Raw genomic sequence first — 17,520 nt, forward strand, 5'->3', positions numbered from 1 at the left:
CCTCATTAGACTCGGAGTTCAGATGATAGGAATATGGAACATGAAAATGAAAACGTGTGTCTGCTGCTGCTGTGATTCCTAAGCTGTGAAGAAGAAGAAGAAGAAGAAGAAGAAGAGAGAGACAGATTGATTGATTGATTGATTGATTGATTGATTGATTGATTGATTGACTGATTGACTGATTGATTGATTGATTTTATTTGACATTCTCAGTTCTTGTATAAAAAATAAATACATGATTTAGTTTCAAATAAACCACACCACATACTTAAACTAAAAACAGAAAGTCAGGATAACACAATAAAGCTCGAAAGCTTATTTCCATTGTGGTCCTTTGATGTTGGATGGCAGCAGATGTAAAAATGACAAGAGTGACGCTGTGACATTACTAAAATTGTAAAACAAAATTACATAGACAGTATACACATCAGATTAACATCGTATACATACTATATAAGTGCAAACCCTACACTATCTGATCTCTAAGCCATGTTTTCACAGCACGTTTAAACCCAGAGAGACAGATAATAAACGAGTGCAAAAGAGAGAGAGAGGTCTTACCTGTACCTCTGTTTGCGCTGACGGACATGATGATGGTTCTGCGAACGAAGGTCTGATCTGCTTCATACACATCAACACCACTCTCTTATTCCCTCAACCAAGGGAAAAAAGGAGGGGTTCAGAGAGAGAGAGAGAGAGAGAGCGAGAGCGTAGGGGGTGTATACATGACATTAATCCTGCATGTCCCTTAAAAAAAAAAAGAAGTTGCTCAAAAGACACGAGACCAAAATAAAATCTACACAATGTTCTCACCGTCACGTTCGCTTTTTCACGCGACGCTAATGTGACCAACAAGCACTGGAGGTCTATAGCACTCGCACCAAGAGCGTGTCTAAACTGAAATTATTTATAACAGGCATTAAATAATCACAATCTGATCCACTCGATGCATTTAACCAACAATCTACACCACCTTGCAGAAGTTTTCGCCCCTTGTTCAGTTACAGCCTGAAATTGAAAGCAGTTTCACTGAGATTCTACGTCATGATCTGTCGATACCAAACAACTCATAAGACTGAAGGCATGGAACAGGCTGGAAAAGTTATTAAAAAAAAAAAAACCCAAACCAACCTTAAAATCATGATTGCGTAAGTATCCCCCCCCCCCCCCAAGTTGCTCTGAAACCCTGATGACCTGTATGTGAAAAATATGAGATCAGGTGACACTTTAAAAACACCTCTGCTCCTGGAAGAACCCACAGTTTGTTCAAGAACCTCTACCTCTACCTCCACTTCACTAAACATGAGCATCACGAACACTGAAGAGCAATCAAAACAATTCCAGGTCAAAGCTCTGGAAAAGTAATCAAGTTTAAAAATCCCAACCTTTAAAAAACAAAATCAACGACTCTGCTGAGACGAGAACATCCACCAGGTGAAGACAAGATTAGTCAGAGAAGCAACCAAAAGGCTAAAGGTAGCAAATCTCAACATGATACTACCACCACTATGTTTCACACTGTGCTCAGGATGGTGAGTAGTTTTTAATCAAGCACAGTGCTTTGGATAAGGACAAGAAATTTCATTTTGGTCTCATCAGCTCAGAGAACATTTTTCCTAAAGATTACAGGATTTTCATTACAATTGTATTCTTTGCACATCCAGCTCTTTGTGGACTGAATACACACACAAATTCATCTAATATTCTGTCCACATTCACTGGATATGAGCAATCATGTGGTCTGATTGGCGACTCTACTACTAGGATATCAGCTCATATACTGTGAGTAGAGAAAAACAAAATGGTGGAGTGTGTTGCTGAACCAACCGAGGACGAAATAAAAACTCTACTCGAAAACAACCCCCCCCCCCAAAAAAAAGCAATGAAATATGGAATAAAAGTATTTGATGGTAAGGACGTATCTTTCTTTAAATATTTTTCAAGAATTATTATTATCACATTTTTCACAAATTGCTCCTGTCATTTTGCCAATTTGTTTACATTCTAAGTGGAAATGATTCTGTCGGATATTTTGTGGAATGTTTTTATCAAATTTGCAAAAAAAAAATGCTCTGTTTCTCAAAATCCAGTGAATGTGGATAGAACAAAACAGTTATTCCACTCAATCTCTTCATACATCTCAGTGCTACGCACCCCATCGGCTATCAGCTCATGTACAACTCTATTTCGTGGAATAACTTAAATTTTTTTATTATTTTTTTATTATTTTTTTTTTTACAAAACTTACAACTTATGAAACAAGAACCTTCTTATGACCTGTTAAATGATACGATTTCTAAGTAAAATTAGTACAAATTCAAGCAAGAGTTTCAACACATCCTATGTTGAAAAAAATTGACAAAATCAGATTTAATATCTCACCTGTAAACTCTGCTCTACCAGAGACTCTTGAGCCAGTCAGCCCCTTTCAGCTGTTCTCTCTGGTATCTTCCTCTCAGCTGTCTGATATGGACCCTTTTCAGTCACGTGACCTTCGTAAACGCGACCGCCATTTTGGACATGTAGTGGACTTCGGCTCAAATCGGTTTGAATGTGAGGAAGGCGACAAACATAAAAGAAAAAGGAGCGAGATGCAGAAAACTGTATTTACTAGTTTACTGTAATTATGATCTGGCAGCTATTTACATCGGATCCAGTGTAAATAGCTGCTGGAGCCAACGTCCGGCCGGGCCGCGAGCAAGTGCGCGCTGGCTCCGCGGCCGCCGGCTCCGGCCGGGCCACGAGCGAGCGCGCTCCGGAACCTCGGACGTTGGCTCCGGCGGCTATTTACACTGGATCCGGTGTAAATAGCTGCCAGATCATAATTACAGTAAACTAGAATGGAATGTTAACAGCAATGTAATGCCTTTTCTGGCTAATTTTATTCGTCTTACCTCCAACAAAGTGGTCACTACACAAGCGTTGGTATGCCGCTATCCATCTTCTCCGTCGGTCAGCATCTACCGGGATCCGATAAAATGATAACCCTTGCCTTGTTTGTTGATGGTTACTACATCCAGGTGCACAACAACATAGTGGCATGATGGAAGTCTTGCTGAAAATAAACACTTTCTTTGCTGCCGTTCCTCAATGCTGGCTGTGGTAAACTACTGGTAGTACATGTCCAAAATGGCGGCCGTGTTTGTCGTGACGTCACGTGAAAAGGGTCCATAGTGTCTCATTTGAAGCCTTCCTGACATCATGCCCTCTCGACTCTTCAAGGAAGTTTTTTAGTACACTCTGCCCCATTATACTAGCTATTGTAAACTGCTCCCTATCTAATGGTATTGTCCCCTCTAGCTTTAAGCATGCAGTAGTCCAGCCTTTGTTAAAAAAGCCCAGTCTGGACTCCAATGACCCCAAAAATTTTAGACCCATTTCTAAACTACCATTTTTCTCTAAGATTTTAGAAAAAGTGGTTTTCCAGCAGCTTTCCTCCCACCTAAACGACTTTAACATTTTGGATAAACTTCAGTCAGGTTTCAGAGCCCTTCACAGCACAGAGTCTGCCTTACTTAAAGTGCATAATGGCATCTTGCTCGCTGTAGACTCTGGTTCATGTGCCATCCTTCTCCTCAGTACTGCATTTGACACTATAGACCACAATATTCTGTTGGCACGCCTACATGACAAAGTAGGACTGCAAGGCCCAGTCCTGAACTGGTTTAGGTCCTATTTGGAGGACAGAACCTTTTGTGTTAAAGTAGGCAGCCAGTCTTCCTCCACTGCTGCAAGTAAATATGGTGTCCCCCAAGGATCCATTCTAGGCCCCTTGGTCTTCTCCCTTTACATGCTGCCCCTGGGCTCTATCCTCGAGAAGCATAACATTCAATATCACTGCTACGCCGATGATACACAGCTCTACCTGCCCTTCACTCCAAATTGCACTTCCACCCTCAACAAACTGTTTAGCTGTCTTGAGGATATTAAATCTTGGATGGCACACAACTTTTTGCAACTTAATGAAAGCAAAACTGAAATCATCCTATTTGGCTCCTCCTCTTCTGTCGCTAGCCTTGGTAATGCACTTGGTCCTCATTCGTCAAACCTACATAGCATAGTCAGAAATCTGGGCGTTCTACTAGACAGCTCCTTAAATTTCAACAAGCAAGTCAGTAGCGTGGTTAAAGGCAGCTTCTATCAATTAAGAACCATAGCCAAGCTGAAACCCATTCTATCCCCAACAGACCTTGAAACAGTCATCCATGCATTCATCTCCTCCCGTTTAGACTACTGTAATTCCCTGTACATAGGTATGTCACAATCAAATCTCAACAAACTCCAGCTTGTACAGAATGCTGCTGCCAGGCTCCGTACCAACACAAAAAAAGAGGGAACACATTACGCCGATTTTAGCTCAGCTCCACTGGCTTCCAGTTAAATTCAGAATTGAGTTTAAAATTTTACCTTTTGTTTTTAAAGCCCTTAATGGTTTAGCCCCACCATACATTTCCGAACTTCTGCTCCCACACTCTGCACCCAGGTCACAAAATCAATCACTCCTTACCGTCCCACGTTCACGCCTCAAAACCCGTAGTGACCGAGCTTTTTCTGTAGCTGCTCCAAAGCTTTGGAATACCCTCCCTCCGCACATCAAATCCTCCTCTACAATTCTCTCATCTCATTATCTGTAGCCGCTTTATCCTGTTCTACAGGGTCGCAGGCGAGCTGGATCCTATCCCAGCTGACTACGGGCGAAAGGCGGGGTTCACCCTGGACAAGTCGCCAGGTCATCACAGGGCTGACACATAGACACAGACAACCATTCACACTCACATTCACACCTACGCTCAATTTAGAGTCACCAGTTAACCTAACCTGCATGTCTTTGGACTGTGGGGGAAACCGGAGCACCCGGAGTTTGCATGTTCTCCTCTACAATTACTTCTTTTAAATCCAATCTTAAGGCCAATTTTTTCTCACTTGTTTTTAATTCAGACTGATGTCTGGTTTTATTTTATTTTATTTACTTACTTATTTTTGTTGTTGTGCCACCAATAACCACACATAATCTTGTGTAGATGTATGGTCTTATTGCCCATGTTAAGACTCCTTAGCTAACTTTTTTATGAAGCACTTTGGCTCAACCCCTGTTGTTTTTAAATGTGCTATATAAATAAATGACTTGACTTATATTCCGCACTTTTCTCAACTTTCCAGAATCCACAAGAGACACACGGCGTATTAAACAGCGACACTCAGTGTTAAAGAGATAAATAATAAACGTGTATGGTGTGTGTTCAGTTTTGAAGTCCTGGGAACCAAATGTTATAAATAACCCCATGAAGGTTACATTTTTTTAAACACCATGTTAGTAAACTCCCACTTCTGATTACATAACATTTCGCTTTTTAAACTGGAGATGTTTACTGAAAAGAAACACCAGTTGTTTCCATGAACCAACAACACACCGTCGTCGGAGAGGGAACACGGCTTTAACGGATTTGACGCTGAGCCAAACCCCCCGCAGGGTTTTCTGGGAAGGAGGCTTTGGGGTGAAGTCCTGAGTCTGAGTTACACACACGGTCAAAGCTCCACACGTGATGAGAGCAGATGGATAAACACGTATTTATTTATTTACTAAACTTCTCTTTGAGATTCGACTCACCCATGCAACTCTTTTTCTTTTTGCTTTCGCACTGTAACTCAATCTCAATCCATGGAAATTTAAAACGTCATGAAGCCAAAAGAACTCGATGAACCTGAGACTGACGGCGCTGATGGAACTGCCTCTGCCGTCAACAAGTCTAGTGCTGCTCGTTTGCCTGAAATACCCTGAAAATAAACCCTCATCTGGATCGCTGCCGCCAAACCACACTCATGTCATCTGGTGGCAGCGGGGATTAGTCCACACTAATTCGACACTTAACCACGAACAGTTCAGATGCAGCATGAACAAGAACGTGATGAACTGAAAATGGGCTTCGAGTTCCTGAACACGTACGTGTCACTTAAACAACGTCACAGTATAACAAACAGGAAGGAAGCTACTTGATATTATTTCAGATGCTTGACCTTGGAAAATAAGCAAAACTTAATGATGGAGGAATAAGAACAATCACCGTTTAGTCACCATTTTCAGCTCTGTAAGCTTTGCCTTTTATGGAGTTTTGCAGGCGTGGCTAAATATACTGTACCTAAGTAAGTCGGCTATACTTTTGGAAATCTGGTTCGAGAACATTTACACAACTTCACTGAAAAAAGATCTATAATCTTTCAGTGTGCGCTGGATTTTCTCTCGTATTTTTTTCGACATTGATACAAAATGGCCGCCGCTGAAACGTCAACGGTTGTCGTGAGCAATATTGTAATGTAGCAGTAATTTTTTACTTAGCTAATGATGTTAATTAATTGTCTGGAAAATACAGTGTTAGCACTTCATCTACACACAGTTAGCACACTCGGGTAATCTCCAGCACATTTTATTCAATGAATCAGTAGCACAAACAAACAAACAAACAAACAAACAAACAAACAAAAAGGTATTAAACTATTCCATTGTGATGTTCTTAGTTTATTAGCATGTGAATTCTGTATTACGTTAATTTAACATTTATGTACAATTTATAAACCAGTAGCAGCAGAATAGCAGTTCCTGTTGCCATGGAAATCATCGCCCACCGCCGCTGGCTGCACCGCCGCTAGCTCCGCCTCCAGACTGATCTTGTGCTCCGGACATCATCAGGAAGAGGACGAGAGGGACGATGTACATCCACTAGCGAGGAGAAAGAAGAGACATGGACAGAATTAACACTTCTGTCTGACTGAAGGGAAAAGATTAACGGTTCGTTAATTATTAAAACATCGTAGATTAGTGCAGAGATTTCGCAAGAGATTTGATTAATCAGGTGTAGTTTCTTTGTGTGACACCTTCAGCTTCATCCCCATCATCCAACACTGTACAGGATCACAATGGACGTTGTTAGCAGTATTCAGCTCAATCCCCAGCCCCTCCCCCATTTAATTAACATGCTCTCGTTATACGACTGTCGCTATGGCTACATCTTGCTTCCGATGGTGAGAAAACGCAGGTCGAAAATGAACACGTATTTATAATAACAACAGTCATGAAGCAATGAGATGTGTATACAGTATAAATGAAATAGATGCCCGAATCAGCCAATCAGAAATAAGTATTTTTTCTGGTATAAAATATTGATGTCTTGTTCTCTGAAATCCCTCCTAAAGTATATTACACACATTAAAGAAACAGTGCTGATGGGACTGAAGGTGAATAAAGGAGGGGAGTGAGATGAAAGAGGTTCAGAGTTTTTTAGAGAGTCGTTCAAAGAGTTTTCAGAGTCAATTACAGAGTCGTTTAGGGAGTCATTCAGAGTGAAGAATCAGAGGAGTTGTTCAAATGGTCCGTCAGAGCGCTGATCAGAGAGTCATTCGGAGATTCGATCAGAGCGTCGTTCAATGAGTCGATCAGAGCACCGGTCAGAGAGTCATTTAAAGTATCAGAGAGTCATTCGATGAGTTGATCAGAGAGTTGTTCAAATGAATCTTTCAGGGAGTCCAAGTTGATCAGAAAAAAAAAAAGGTGATCAGAAAGTTGTTCACAGACTCCTTCAGAAAGCCATTCAGAGTGAAGAATCACAGTGTTGTTCAAATAGCCAGTCAGAGCGCTGATCAGAAAATCTTTCGCAGAGTCGATCAGAAAGTCATTCAAGCCATTTAATGAGTTGGTCAGAGCATCAATCAGAGTCCATCAGAGTTGTTCAATGAGTCGTTCAGAGAGAAGAATCAAAAAGTCATTCAAAGTACTGATCAGAGAGTAAGTTGATCAGAAAAAAAAAAAACTGATCAGAAAGTTGTTCACAGACTCGTTCAGAGAGTCGTTGGATCCCAAGAACAGTTCAGGTGCTCGATGTGTTTGATTAGAAACGTGAGCGTTCGCTGATTTCCAGATACATCATTTCACTCTGGTCAGTGTGCTGCTTAGTTAATCTCACACACACACACACACACACACACACACACACACACACACACCACTTTTCCACTGGACACTGTGGCTCAGCAAATTCCCCATAATCCCCCACACGGTCACCAGGGACCGGGCCATGCTGAATTTGTTTTACCATTTCATTTGGGTACCAGGATTTGTGGGCGGAGCTAAAATAAACCACAGAAACTGATTATCTATCTATCTATCTATCTATCTATCTATCTATCTATCTATCTATCTATCTATCTATCTCTCACACACACAGGATTCTGGGTTCGCATTTCTTGCTGAGCCGCTGTGTTTGGTTGGCAAATGCTTCAAGAGTATGAGCATTTACAAGATGGCAGAATGACAGGACACACACACACACACACACACAATCAGGTTAAAAAATTCTGAGTCCACTACTGAGATCTGATTTTATTTCATAACTGGCAGTACTTCCTCTATTTTATTATTTATAAATTTTGTTTTCATTTGATCTTTTAAAATTGTTACAATCATATAAATTTTGTTAGATTTTTTATTTATTTTCTTAAAGTGCACTCAGACTCTTTTGTGCCCTGAACAGAGCGGACGGTGTGGGAGGGACTCCGGTACTTGGCTGTGTGAATCAGCTCTGCTCTCTGGCGCCCCCTGCTGGGGGCTGCGCTGAACTGGTGGCCATGAGGAACACCGCACCTCCCAAAATCAAATACCACTGAAACACACACACACACACACAGAGTCTGGGAATGTTGGAAAGCAGCACAGTAGAAATGCACACACACACTTCACCACCTACACACACACACACCTCACCACCCCCCCCCCACACACACACCCCTACACACACACACACACCTCACCACCTACACACACACACACCTCACCACCTACACACACACACACACACACTTCACCACCTACCTACACACACACACACACACACACACACACACACCTCACCACCTACACACACACACACACCACCTACACACACACCACCTACACACACACACCTCACCACCTACACACACACCTACACACACACACACACACCTCACCACCTACACACACACCTCACCACCTACACACACACACACCTCACCACCTACACACACACACACCTCACCACCACCTACACACACACTTCACCACCACCTACACACACACACACACACACACACACACACACACACACACACACACACACTTCACCACCACCTACACACACACACACACACACACACACTTCACCACCACCTACACACACACACACACACACTTCACCACCACCTACACACACACACACACACACTTCACCACCACCTACACACACACACACACCTCACCACCTACACACACACACACTTCACCACCACCTACACACACACACACACACACACTTCACCACCTACACACACACACACACACACAGAGTCTGGGAATATTGGAAAGCAGCACAGTAGAAATGCACACACACACACACACACACACACTTCACCACCTACACACACACACACACACACACACACACACACACACACACACACACACACACACTTCACCACCTACACACACAGAGTTCAGTTTCCATATTAAAGTAAAATAAAAAATCCTGTTGTCGCCACAGTTCTAGAAGAAAGCGTTAGTGAACGGCGTGAGAAAGCAGCAGGGAGGGTTTCACCGGGCGAACAGTTCATCACAGAATAACTTCAGTCAGACACCAGAGCAAAACTCTTCCACAGGAAGCACATTCTGAGCTCTCACCTGAAAACTGTGGGTCTAAAACACAATATGTTCATACAATATCTTTTCCTCGAGGGAGTTCTAAACAGATCATGATCTCTGGGATAAAAACTACACATCGACTGTTTCAAAATGAAGCCATTAGCCCCAGGGGGTGGTTCCTCTTAGTGCTGTTCAGTCCAAAAGGCCGAAATTTCACAGCCACCATTTTGAGGGGTCTGCCAACGCCCCTTCAACAGAAACATCTGACAGAACATCTGCCAACATCTGACAGAAAACTCAACTTGAGATTGGTTCATTTGGAGGGTGAAGGAACGCTGAGGGGGAACACACAAAGAAAATCTGAGACCAAAGGATGTGGAAGAGTCTGGAATTCGGTTACAAAAACCTGTTTAAAAAATAAATTAATAAATTTTAAAAAATTACATGTTCCCAAAAATCAGCTTTTTAAAGAAAAACCCTCGACATGTTCCCAAAAATCAGCTTTAAAAACAACAACAAAAAAAACCCTCACACACAAAAACCCTTAATGTGCCCCCCCAAAAAATCAGCTTTAAATAAATAAAAAATAAATAAATAAATAAACACCCTCCTAAAACATGCGTTCCCAAAAAAGCTTTAATTAATTAAATAATTTTAATAATAATAATAATAATAATAATAATAAGTTAAAGTCTTTCCCGCGCCATGTAGCGCATCGGGCGGCGCTGATCTCCGTTTCCGCAGCCCTCGGCCTCTCGCCTATTACATAGCTAGGGTTACAGTGGGGGGCGTGTCCTCTGGTAACCACAAGAGTTTAACTCCCCACTCACATCTGTATTGCAGTGTGCCTTGCTAGATGGTAGTAGGTACCATTTTTATGATGGTCTTTGGTATGACCCGACCGTGACTAGAACTCACGATCTCCCGATCGAGAGGCGGACACGCTACCACTAGGTCACTAGCCGGTAATAATAATAATAAAAAATTGTGATATACAGAACATCCAAAAACGATCCCATCCCCCCCAAACGCCAATCAGAAACATGATCCCACATGAACAGGAAGTGCTACATCCTACAGCCTGATCGAGACACGGGGAAGAGGCGAGCAGTTAGTGAGCAGTGACGCCGTACTGGAGTTGGATTAGTGTTTAGTGCGAGCACCACGTTGTCGACTCATCCCCTCTCCTGGCATCTCACACACACTACACACACTTTAAAATCCAAACACTCACGTATTTTGCGAAGAAGGATTTCTGCTCCTGGGGTTTTCCTTTCTTGTCCTGTTCCTGCTCCATCCTCTCGATAAACAGCGCCGTCTCGGGGCTGGAGGACAGAAACACATTCACTCAGAGGTCATTCGACAGGTTTTTTTTGGGGGGGGGGGGGGGGGGGGGGGTGTCACATCAATAATTAAAAGAGAAAATGATCTCAGCGAGGAGTCGTTCTTCATCACTGCTTTCCAAATATTCTGACAGCGTGTGTAGAATGTTTTTATTGTTACAATACTTTGATTTTTTTTTTTTTTGGCCACAAGCCTGGATTTCTTTCTTTCTTGGTTTTGTGAGTGAGGAATAGGGGCGGGGCAATTGTACACCCCTGCACCAAGCACAAGATGATCAGTTTGTATTAAAACGAGGAACGTGTATTATTTTGTGTGTGTTTCCTCACACTGGTGCGTTGACAGGCGCCATGACACTGATGGTGGTGTTGAATGTTTCCAGGTCCACGTCGTCTTCAACCTCGGCCCCCTGACACGCCCCGGGCACCGTTACTATGGAGACGCCGATGAGCGAGCCACTGATGTCGGTGTGCAGCGTGATGACATCACTCAGGTGCGACTCCACCAGCGAGCACTGAAAGAGAAAACGAGGGAACACTTCAGTGTGAACTTTTATACTGGAAAATGTTTAACTGCTTGGATAACTGGAACTCAGAAAAGTGAAAGAGACAGGAGGGAGGAATAAAAAAAGAAGAGAATGAGAATGTTGCATACAATAAACAACAAGAGATCTGGGAAAAAGTAAAAAAAAATATTAAAAATGTAGGGGGTACAAACTTTTGCACTTCACTGCATGTATTATTAAAGAGAAAACAGTAAAGCCACAGTGAAAGAACAAAAGAGAAAAAAAAACAAGGAATAAATAAAAAGACAGATTCAGATCAAATCCAGGACAAAAGTTTTAAATCAATTAGAAAACAAATACCGTATTTTTCGGACTATAAGTCGCACTTTTTTTCATGGTTCGGCTGGCCATGCGACTTATACTCCGGTGCGACGTATATATGTTTTTTTTTTCACCGCAGAATAACTGGAGCTGATGCTGAGTCTGACGACAGCCACGCAGAAGAAGAGGAAACGGCGCTTCATCTGCCGCTGGAGTTGGCAGAGTTGTTCAGAAGCGACACTGAGGATGAGGAATTCAATGGATTTGCTGATTTGGAGTGAAATCATCAGCTTGATAAACTTGATTGACCTGTGTTTTATTATTAATGATAGGCCTATAGTTATTTAAATAAGTTATGTAGTGATTTTAGGCAGTGCTTAATTTGTGAAGTGGGAGGTCCCAGAACACAGGAGGTGGGTGGGTCCGGCGACTCAAAAAAAAAAAAAGGCGGGGGATGGTTTACTATAACTTTACGCACATGCGCTGATTGTGTGTGTAAAATAATAATAATAATAATAATAATAATAATATCAGACATTATGATCTTAGAAAACGCTTTAGTGACAAACAGTTACAGACAGTAATATGTCATGATATTATATTATAAAATATTAATTTTTATTAGTCTATATATTAAATTATATATTACATTTATCTTCTAAAATAACAGACTGTACTCATCACAACCGGTTTATTTCACCATTGGAGATCAGATCACACAAGACATGAGTTAAATGACTCATTTTAAGGATTTAAGTAGGGGATTTAAAAGCGGTGGTTGTTGTTTTTTTTTTCACTAGACGGTTGTTTTTACTACCGTACCTGTCTTTGGAGATGATATACCTATAGCCTACTTGACCTCTGATTTGATGAAATAAAATTCGACAAAAATGAAGAATGACTCTCCTCGATGATGACTACAGCTTTAATAACACAGATGAAAGAGCCATGGGGCGATAATAAGCCCTACCGGTAAAAATATTCTAAAAGCAAACTGATTAATGCATCAGTAATAGGCTACTAATATTAGTTATAATAATAATATAGGCTATTAGTAATAACGATAGTGATAGTATTAAAGATAGTAGTAGATATTTAAAATAATCAGACTAGGCTACTTACAGGGCAAAGGGCGCGTTATCACTGCTCAGCTGTTCGTTTATTAAATAAACAATGCAGTCGCGCAGTAACCACGCGCCGCTTATCAGATACAATCACAGATTCTATGGATAGAATAACCCTTCAGAAAAGTGCGACTTATAGTCCGGTGCGACATATATATGTTTTTTTCGTCTTCATAATGCATTTTTTGGCTGATGCGACTTAAACTCCGGAGCGACGTATAGTCCGGAAAATACGGTAAAAGAAAAGTGGCAATCCCCGAACCCGGTGGTGGACACCGGAAGTAAGGGATGCCGTCAAGCTGAAGAAGGAGTCCTATCGGGCCATGTTGACCTCCAGGACTCCTGAGGCAGCTGACGGGTATCAGCAGTCCAGGCGTGCTGCAGCTCGGGCAGTTGCGGAGGCAAAAACTCAGAACTGGGAGGTGTTCGGGGAGGCCATGGAGAAGGACTATCGGTTGGCCTCGAAGAAATTCTGGCAAACCGTCCGGCGCCTCAGGAGGGGGAAGCAGTACTCTGCCAACACTGTTTACAGTGCGGGTGGGGAGCTGTTGACCTCGACTGGGGACATTGTCGGGCGGTGGAAGGAATACTTTGAGGATCTCCTCAATCCCACCGTCATGTCTTCCACTGAGGAGACTGAGGCTGATGACTCAAAGGTGGACTCGTCCATTACCCAAGCCGAAGTCACTGAGGTGGTTTGCAAGCTCCTCGGTGGCAAGGCACCGGGGGTGGATGAGATCCGCCCTGAGTATCTCAAGTCTCTGGCTGTTGTGGGGCTGTCTCGGTTGACACGCCTCTGCAACATCGCGTGGCGGTCGGGGACAGTGCCTATGGAGTGGCAGACTGGGGTGGTGGTCCCTCTTTTTAAGAAAGGGGACCGGAGAGTGTGCTCCAATTAAAGGGGAAATCACACTTCTCAGCCTCCCAGGGAAGGTTTACTCCAGGGTACTGGAGAGGAGAATTCGACCGATCGTCGAACCTCGGATCCAGGAGGAACAATGCAGTTTTCGTCCTGGTCGCGGAACACTGGACCAGCTCTATACCCTTCATAGGGTGCTCGAGGGTTCATGGGAGTTTGCCCAACCAGTCCACATGTGCTTTGTGGATCTGGAGAACGCATTCGACCGTGTCTCCTGTGGTTTTCTGTGGGGGGTGCTTCGGGAGTATAGGGTTCGGGGCTCTTTGCTAAGGGCTGTCCGGTCCCTGAACGAACGGAGTAAGAATTTGGTTCGCATTGCCGGCAGTAAGTCAGACCTGTTCCCGGTGCATGTTGGACTCCGGCAGGGCTGCCCTTTGTCACCGGTTCTGTTCATAATTTTTATGGACAGAATTTCTAGGCGCAGCCAGGGGCCGGAAGGAATCCTGTTTGGGAACCACAGGATTTCATCTCTGCTTTTTGCGGATGATGTTGTCCTGTTGGCTTCTTCAAACCAGGACCTTCAGCATGCACTGGGGTGGTTTGCAGTCGAGTGTGAAGCGGCTGGGATGAGAATCAGCACCTCCAAGTCCGAGGCCATGGTTCTCGACCGGAAAAGGGTGGCTTGCCCTCTCCAGGTTGGTGGAGAAGTCCTGCCTCAAGTGGAGGAGTTTAAGTATCTCGGGATCTTGTTGATGAGTGAGGGAAGGATGGAGCGTGAGCTTGACAGGTGGATCGGTGCAGCCTCCGCAGTGATGTGGTCGCTTTACCGGTCCGTCGTGGTGAAGAAGGAGCTGAGCCAAAAGGCGAAGCTCTCAATTTACCGGTCGATCTACGTTCCGACTCTCACCTATGGTCATGAGCTTTGGGTAATGACCGAAAGAACAAGATCGCGGATACAAGCGGCCGAAATGAGTTTCCTTCGCAGGGTGGCTGGGCGCTCCCTTAGAGATAGAGTGAGAAGCACAGTCACTCGGGAGGAGCTCGGAGTAGAGCCGCTGCTCCTCCACATTGAGAGGAATCAGCTGAGGTGGCTCGGGCATCTTTTTCGGATGCCTCCTGGACGCCTCCCTGGGGAGGTGTTCCAGGCATGTCCCCCCGGGAGGAGGCCCCGGGGAAGACCCAGGACATGCTGGAGGGACTATGTCTCTCGGCTGGCCTGGGAACGCCTCAGTGTTCTTCCTGAGGAGCTGGCCGAGGTGTCTGGGGAAAGGGAAGTTTGGGCTTCCATGCTAAGACTGCTGCCTCCGCGACCCGGTCCTGGATAAAGTGGAAGAAGACGAGACGAGAAAACAAATAAACGACAAAAAGTTTGTCATAAATAAAAAATATCATAGGCAAGGGGTACAAACTTTTGCACTCAACTGTACATAATTATAGAAAGAGAAAAGAAAAATGAGGAAAAAGGGCAGAACAAAAAAAGGAAAATTCACCTAAAATTAAGGGGAAAATGACAAAATGTATTAAAATAAAAATTTAAACTCAAAGATAAAATAAACAGCAGGAGGCAGAAGATTTGAAAATAAATAAATAAAAATCCACAAATAACATTTTACATGGATATAATTTTAAACACAATAATAATACATTGATATATTAATAAACAAGCAAATAAGTATTATTCATTATTTTGTTTATTAAAATAGGAATTTAAACTTTAAGGGGCACAAACTTTTGCACTCAGCTGCAAATTATTATAATTACTGCTCAGACTTACGGCTCTGACGAAGGCACTCAGGTGGCCGTCTGACTGTCTGTCTGACTGCAGAGACACGCGGGGAACTCGGATCCTGTACAGACCGTCTACAGCTGCTACGTCCTGATCTCTCACACACACACACACACACACACACACACACACACTCAGGTTTGTTTTTTCTTTCCCAGAATGTATTGCTGTGTGATATTGTAGACAGCACTGCGAGACTGTTTTTGAGAATTGTGATATGACAAAAAATATTATATCACTCCACCCTTAGTTGTGAGCAGCATCTCTGTGATCACCTTGAGTAAACTCCTGTCCTTCTCCGAGAGCTCCATCTGAGACAGAGCCACACTGTTCTCTCTCCCGGCCTTCAGCTGGATCGTGCCGCGAGTCCGAAACCTGGGCACGTCACCTGAGACGACAAAAAGGAAAAAAAAATGCATTAAATATCACATTGTGTGTGTGTGAACGTTATTAAACCTGTACCTGAGCAACTTTTCGTCCTAACATAATGAATCCTGTATTACACTGGAATCTCAGATGGCTTCCTTCTCATCACTTTTCATCCCGGTCACAATTTCATCAAATAACTTTCTCCTACCAGATGTGATAATATTTACCCAGAATCCTCAATCTCTGTCAGATTGTGACCGAAACCCAAACCTAAACTCACCCACTTCGAAAGAGTGCTCCAGTGGCACCGAGAACCCAGTGAAGTCCGATTCCACCCCGCCGTCAGGCCCCTGCACACATTCAACACCATCATACATTCCTCTTAGTGTTCAGTGCCATCATTTCCATAGTAACAGTTCATTCACAGAGACTCAACTGCAGACATTCCTCATAAACTTATAAAAAAAACCCACTGATGATTGTGACGTTTTATTGAACATTTATGGACAGAGTCTCCAGTAACAGCGATTTATTTTCTGACAACTTCAGCAGAGCAGAGTTTACACTTTTTGCAGTTTCTCTGTGCTTTATGTGCTGCGTGAAAAGGAAAAAGAGGCTGCTGAAGGAACAGCTGTTTATAACACAGGCTAGAACACAAGTGAGAACAGGAACTGGCATGTTTTAACATTAAATGCGACTATAAATGGACAAAAAGTGGCATTAGAGGAATGAAACACATTGGGACATGCTATTTTAGGGTAATGCGACTTTATTATGGTGATAACCGAGTGTTTTATTTCTTAATTAATGTGTAAAGTAACATTAAAATACAAATATTAAAGTAGGATTTTGGTCACGTGACCAGATTACCTCATTCATGTGATGAGACATAAACGTCACATCCGTATCAGTGATTATCTATGGCATTATATTAATTAAATAAGATTAATAAGGCATGAGAATAATTTATTACTTTACATTTGGACACCAAGCTGAAATTATTTTCCCTTAAAAATGCAGAATTCCAACCGGACATAAATAAAGACGTTAAACGGCTAACGTTAGCCGACTAGCAGCACAGACTGAGATTCCGGATTTCGCTGATAAATATCCGGTTTGTTTCAAAAAATATATAACGATTTAATCCACAGTTTATTTTATTAAACACTCACTCACCCTTCTGGCATTATTACAGTCCCCAAATTCTGTATTAAACCCTATAAGAGTCGTTAAAACAACCACGACAAAGGATAAACATCCCTTCGGAGCCATTTTGCCGGTGCGTGCGCAGGAAGTTACGTCATGACGTATCGTATTACTTCCTGAAGATTCCGGAAGTGGCGGCGAATGGCTTTTGACTATTAGTGCGCTATGCAGGGTGTAGAAAACATGAATTAATAGAATGAATAAAATTAATTCCCTCATGCAATTTACGGTTGATCCTAAATATTTAGTTTGTATTAAATATTAAATAAAATTAAATATTTTGTAATTACAGAACAACAACAACAAAAGATCCATAATCAGAGTTATGTTCTAATCCCAAATCTG

At 42.7% G+C, this 17,520-nt stretch overlaps 1 protein-coding gene across 2 annotated transcripts; it reads right to left on the reverse strand.

Moving 5' to 3' along the window:
* Positions 1-6,406: 6,406 nt before the first annotated feature.
* Positions 6,407-17,268, reverse strand: emc10 (ER membrane protein complex subunit 10). 2 transcript variants are annotated; one of them, XM_060902695.1, is made up of 7 exons: positions 17,146-17,268; positions 16,250-16,319; positions 15,876-15,988; positions 15,589-15,690; positions 11,335-11,519; positions 10,899-10,989; positions 6,407-6,715 (listed from the first exon to the last, which is right to left on the reverse strand). In XM_060902695.1, the coding sequence occupies exons 1-7, from the start codon at positions 17,239-17,241 to the stop codon at positions 6,611-6,613; spliced, it is 762 nt and encodes a 253-aa protein (XP_060758678.1). In that variant the 5' UTR covers positions 17,242-17,268; the 3' UTR covers positions 6,407-6,610. The 2 variants fall into 2 exon arrangements, with proteins under 2 accessions (XP_060758678.1, XP_060758679.1); XM_060902696.1 differs by lacking the exon at positions 6,407-6,715 and adding an exon at positions 7,952-8,651.
* Between the last annotated feature and the right edge of the window lie 252 nt (positions 17,269-17,520).

The sequence above is a fragment of the Neoarius graeffei genome, chromosome 20 (genome assembly GCF_027579695.1).
Source record: "Neoarius graeffei isolate fNeoGra1 chromosome 20, fNeoGra1.pri, whole genome shotgun sequence".
NCBI lineage: Eukaryota > Metazoa > Chordata > Actinopteri > Siluriformes > Ariidae > Neoarius > Neoarius graeffei.

What these genes read in the sequence shown, in the direction of transcription:
- emc10 (XM_060902695.1), bottom strand. Translation starts at nt 17,241, where the DNA reads ATGGCTCCGAAGGGATGTTTATCCTTTGTCGTGGTTGTTTTAACGACT. An exon ending in AGGACAGGAGTTTACTCAAG is followed by an intron (nt 15,691 to 15,875) that starts GTGATCACAGAG and finishes GTGAGAGATCAG; the next exon opens with GACGTAGCAGCTGTAGACGG. An exon ending in GCGCCTGTCAACGCACCAGT is followed by an intron (nt 10,990 to 11,334) that starts GTGAGGAAACAC and finishes TCTGTCCTCCAG; the next exon opens with CCCCGAGACGGCGCTGTTTA.